Source organism: Coenobita brevimanus, chromosome 24 (assembly GCF_032717465.1).
Source record: "Coenobita brevimanus isolate Jiangsu-jjx chromosome 24, ASM3271746v2, whole genome shotgun sequence".
In the NCBI taxonomy this organism is placed as follows: domain Eukaryota; kingdom Metazoa; phylum Arthropoda; class Malacostraca; order Decapoda; family Coenobitidae; genus Coenobita; species Coenobita brevimanus.
Window position 1 is genome coordinate 10,182,248 of NC_136977.1, and position 6,000 is coordinate 10,188,247.

Here is a 6,000-nt window from a genome sequence, read left to right on the forward strand (position 1 = left end):
CGCAGGGTACGAGTCAGAGGCGTGAAACTCTCCACACATAACGCCTGATTTCCGAGGTGATGCTCTTTGGTACTCTAATGTGCTCCAAGGCGCTCACTTACACATACGCAGATTTATCTCTTAAAGTTATGGACCTGCCTCCACCGTTAGTATACAAACCGAGGGCCGTATTCCAGTGGGTGGAGGCTATCTTGCACTTCTTCCTTACCAGTAAAATTCCGCATGGGACGTTAATATTCCATTGTATATTATTTACGCAATGTACATCCACAGAAAGTATGCATAATATACAGATTATTACAGCCCGTCTATCCACAGTCAGAATGAGAGGCTAGACGAGTGTTAGTGAGTGAGGTGGAGGGGAAGAGGGTCAGGGGAATACCATGGGTGAAATGGAGAGATGGAGTGCAGAGATATAATTATGTGAGAGGGGATGTAAGTTGGAAAGAGGGTAGCCAAATACTTTTGATCAGGGGGACATGGAGGCGATTTGTTTGTGGTCACCCCTTCCGTGATTACGGCGTCTAGTTTAACTAGTTATTAAAATGTATAATGACAAAACATACATGAAGAAAAAAAACGGTCAGGTAATGGTGTCTGATGCCTTCCTAATTCCACGAGAATGCAGCCCCGAGTTTAAGCTGGTAAAATTAGTTCCTTTGTTTTTCTAAGTTGGTTTCCGTACTTCATATTCAATCCTTATAAAACACGTTGCATTCAGAGTTGTATTGTATATACCTAACCCACACGAAACGAGGTCATTATGCTAGTAAATAATTTGATACGATGGTTTTATCTGCCAGAGTTACCGGTAATACGTCACGTGCCTTTCATATTTTACTTATCTATCTATCTATTGCCAGATGCCATAATTCCATAAGGGGTGGCCATTTGACTCGGAGTTATTTGTTTTACAGGGAGGGGTACTAACCCTCCACCAACCCACTTGTTGACACGTAAGGAGCACGTATGGTTTGGTTATATGGTTACCACCCAGCGTTGTAAATGGTTTCTTGGCTTACAGGAAACCATTTGGCTTGTCACTCAATGTAAAGTCACCTGTAAAGGAAAGAAAAGCAATAAGAAGTGACAGGAAAGATGGGAGAAATAGGAAGAGAGGAGGGCAGGCACAGAAAAAGAATGATAAAGGCTAAGGAAGAAGTAGGCAGCACTACATCAAGTGAGTGGATACATGCCATTTATCTACTCTGCCTATGATGTCTTACCTATGCATTACATGTATCTTACTTTTAATCTACTATGCACACCATGTCCAGTCTGTAAATTTCATTCATGTTACTTTTAATCTGCTCTTCCTATCATGTCTTAACTATGCATTACGTTTATCTTACTTTTAATCTGTCATGCCTACCGTGTCTTATCTATACATTACAGTTATCTCATTTTTATTTTACCCTGCATATCAAGTCTTGTCAATGCATTACATTTACCTTACTTTTAACCTACTCGCCTCCCTCTCTCTTGGCACTGGAAGGTGATATTCGACAACAGAGCCCGAGATATTAGGACTCTCAGTGAAACATGTAAATTCATGAGCAAAAGTTCGCAGACACTTCTCTACCGGCAGTGGCTATGGATGTTACATGGACTGTTTTTATGTGATAGCAATATGAAACAACGAAGGACTATGAGAAGGAAGGATACTCTGTCGTTTGGGGAGGAATGAGTAATATGTAAGACACACAACAAAGAAGTGTGAGAAGGAAGGATACTCTGTCGTTTGGGCAGGAATGAAAAATAAGTAAGGCAGGACATAATGCTGGCAGAGGATTCCCAGCGAACTTTTGCACATGGTTATTTCTCGTCGACCCCACTAACCTTATTTATATATGTTGCCCAGGACGTCCTGCTGTACAGTTGCCACAGCTAATCAGATATCATCATTACCTAAAAAAGAAAAGAAAAAGACCATTTTAGTCAATTTTAATACATTTTGTGGTACTCTTTACTCTTTCATATGGAACAAATTACACCGCAATTTGTTAAACATTTTACACGCAATAAACTTTTGTCCCCCCAATATATGACCCTAACTTTCACTTTCTTAACCTCAAATCACTTGTACCCCAACCACCTTACCTATCTTTCATACAAGTGATCAAGCAGATACCGGCAGGTCGGAATCAGAGTCAAAAAGAAAAGTATCGCACTCCTGAGATTCGATGCACTTGAAACTGAGCGAGTTAGGCAGACCCACATGATTCTATTAACCCGATGTCTCAAAAAAAAAAAAAAAAAAAAAAATGTGATGCTTCATCCGATTTGGAGTTCTAATAATACCAAGGACAAAATTTTCACTTAAAATCACAGGTTGCCCCATATATCACAATGTTTCGTACACGTTTCAGAATGATACATGCGGTAAGGGCATCGATACTTTTTGGGTGACTACCATAATACCCTCCTTAATCCACTTATTTCTATTCTTGTTTCTTACACCTCTCCTATTTTAATCCATTTCCAACTCTGCAAGCCTTACCTGTCCCTAATCAAACCACTTTCATGATCTCCCCCAAGTGATTACATACCCAAATATACCGACAAATATAAGGAGTTCAGTTTTCATTTTTCCAACCTCATATACTCCTGTCTTAACCATCGCTGTTATCTCCCCGAAGACATGACAACAAAGATAAAACCAAGTGAAAATTTAGTGTACCCATAAATCCACTACTTAGTACATTTCTTCCTCTTCCAAACACAAATAAATCTAACCTAACCTCTCTCTTTTATCTCCCTCACAGGATAACGCAGATCAGGGGAAGCTGGAATTTGACGTACTACAATATCCACAATTTAGCCCACATATTTATCATCTAACCTCATACACTCAGGGCTTAACCACCCTTCTTATCTCCCCTGCAGGTGATAACGCAGATAACGGCAGGTCGGATGCTGAGTTGCCCGGAGAAGTGCCCGCCAGATATGTACCGTGTGATGGTCGCGTGTTGGAGTAAATCCCCACAAGAGAGGCTCCCCATGGCCACCCTGTACCAGCGGATCAGATGTCTTACCACCGACCAGCCACAGCTCCTTGATTATGAGTGATGAGGAGGATGTGTGTGTGTGTGTGTGTGTGTGTGTGTGTGTGTGTGTGTGTGTGTGTGTGTGTGTGTGTGTGTGTGTGTGTGTGTGTGTGTGTGTGTGTGTGTGCGTGTGTGTGTGTGTGAGAGAGAGAGAGAGAGAGAGAGAGAGAGAGATTAAAGTATGTACCCATATAACTCTGGCTGACGTGTACTCTATGGACCTGCCAAACTGACTACGAGTGATCATGTGCCAAACTGTCTGAAAGTGAGGAAACAGAATGAAATTTAAAAAAACGCAGTGTGAGAATGACGAACGTGAAAAGAAAAGTGAGAAGAGAAGAGAGGAGAGGAAAAGAGAAACTAAGAAAAGAGTAGAGAAGAGAAGAAATATGAAGAGAAGACAAAAGCAAAGAACGGGAACAGAAAAGGAGAAACATTTAACAGGAACGGAAGGGAAACGACGAGAAGTGTAGATGCACAGAAAAGAGCCCATTAAAAAAAAAAATGTGGTGAAATACAGAGAACGAGAGAGAGACAGAAGAAAAAGAACATATTAAGAGTGAGTGGAGAGTAATACAGAGGTGGAAAGACAATAGAAGAAAAACGAGAGGAGTTCAGAGTTATACAGAAACAAGAAGGAAATGGAACATAAGAGGAAAAGAAAGATTATACTAAGGTGTGAATAGACGTAAAAAAAAAAAATAAGAGGCAGGAGAGCATGCGAAAGCGACCAGAGAGTACCCTTAAAACTTCCTAAATCTCCTTCCAAGCCAACTAGCCATGTGATACAGCACCGTATTCTTGTGGGCGTGGGTGGCTTCCTAACGCCTCTTCTTTACCAGTTTATTTATGCATTTGGTATGTCAGTAATCTCGTCTCTGTTAATATTCTCGCCTGTTCTGCTGATATTACCTTTATTTGGTACGTCAATAATCTCGTCTAGGTTAATATTCTCATCTATTCTGTTGATATTAACCTTACAGCTGACAGGATTTCTCTGGGCAAAACAAAATCGTCAGGTTTTAAGCCAAGTAACATCCCACGACGCCTCTTTGGCAGCGAAAAGGTTAGTAAGACAATTCTCAACACTGTGAATGCCAGGATTTTTCTTCTGGTTTAACATGGCTTAAAACCTGAGTGAGAGCATAGCAGTGAAAACGTTAAGCACATATGAACCGAAAATACCGTGGCGTATCATGACAAAATAAATCGGTAAGGAAGAGGTGTCACGGAGTCTCTTAAGCCGACGTGAATACGGAAACACAGACTCTGTACATAGACAATAAGACGATTCTAGAGACTCTTGATCTTGAAACGCGCGCTTGCCGTACTTGTGAGGCGGAATTACAACCCTCCTCAAACAACTAGAGTAAAATAGTTCATATAAATATAGATGTATATTATTTCCATATGGACCAAACCTTCTGGCATGTATATATAGACGATATTGCAAGAGTTTGTACCAAGGGGGGGGGGGAGTTATGGAATTTTCGGAGTGTATTTTTCGGGATGTCAAACTGTCCAAAAAAATTATATACATAGATTAGATGAGTTGATTTATTTACTCGCGTAGTTCAGGACTCTGTTTTTTGTATATTTTTCCGTGTACTCTAGAGCTGTACATATCGGCCCAGGCGGTCGTGTTCTTCCGGTGCGAATAACTGATGTCTACAAATAACGCAATCATGTCTACGTACATACATACACGTGCACTAATACAGGAGGTACACAAACACATACATGCATAAAATCACAGTATCGCATCTACAGTACACACACACACACACACACACACACACACACACACACACACACACACATATATATATATATACACGTTCATTAAATCACCATGCATGTCAGAATATGTATTTTTACATTTAGAACTTCATGCCCTTCTACATGCCATTCAGCGCTCATATAATCGCGATTCCATGAGCTAACGCATGAAATATATTTACATAACAAGTTCATCATTTCACTTTTATTTATGACTAGTACCACACACACACACACACACACACACACACACACCACAACCACAGCAGCCATCCATTACGACCTCCATTGTCCTCATTTACCTTTGTGCTGCAGACAATGATATACCCGGGTGTAAATAACTGTACAGGCCAACCCAGCTGACTGCAGCGGGGGCGGCACCACTCCTTACTTACTTACTTACTTACTCACTTGTTATACTTTAATGTACCTTTATCTGGTTTATGTTTACCCCTGCCATTTTTTTACTCTTTGTTTGTTAGATCCATGAACTCTATTACATAACTTAATCTCGGTTACCGTTTACCCCAGTCGCATCACCTACAGCCTGTATCAGAGCAATGATTTCAATTAACTACTTTTTACCTGGTTTATGGTTTACCCCAATCGCATCACTTTTTCCCTGATTCACATCACTGTACGCAAGCAGGTAACAACGAGCAGTACTGAGAATTATTCCTAGCGGTTGTTTCCGATTCTCAGTAGAAGAATGTCTCCTCCCTTGGCTGAATAAAATCGTCTGACAGTAACAAAGGGTAAAATACATAAGCCATCTGTATAATGAAGTTTATACCTTGAATACGAGATAGGTTTTGTCCTTTAATAAATAACGTCTTTGTGTGTGTGTGTGTGTGTGTGTGTGTGTGTGTGTGTGTGTGTGTGTGTGTGTGTGTGTGTGTGTGTGTGTGTGTGTGTGTGTGTGTGTGTGTGTGTGTGTGTGTGTGTGTGTGTGTGTGTGTGTGTGTGTGTGTGTGTGTGTGTGTGTGTGTGTGTGTGTGTGTGTGTGTGTGTGTGTGCGCGCGTTGTCGCTGCCAGATGATTCTATTCATCTTCTGAGAGACTTTACAAAGTGAAGAGTTCATGTAAAGTACAGGTATGATCTGTAATACATGAATCTTGTAACTGTTAAAAGTGTAACCTAGGCAGGAACAAATACAATTGAGGGCATCAGTTC

The 6,000-nt window shown here is 40.7% G+C and overlaps 1 protein-coding gene across 1 annotated transcript in view; it reads left to right on the forward strand.

Moving 5' to 3' along the window:
* Window positions 1-3,069, forward strand: part of LOC145393548 (BDNF/NT-3 growth factors receptor-like) — a 107,294-nt gene extending 104,225 nt beyond the window's left edge. The window contains exon 14 of the mRNA XM_080267699.1: window positions 2,887-3,069. Within this exon, the coding sequence (XP_080123825.1) occupies window positions 2,887-3,069 (183 nt within the window). The remainder of the gene's footprint in view (window positions 1-2,886) is intronic.
* The last annotated feature ends 2,931 nt before the right edge of the window (window positions 3,070-6,000 follow it).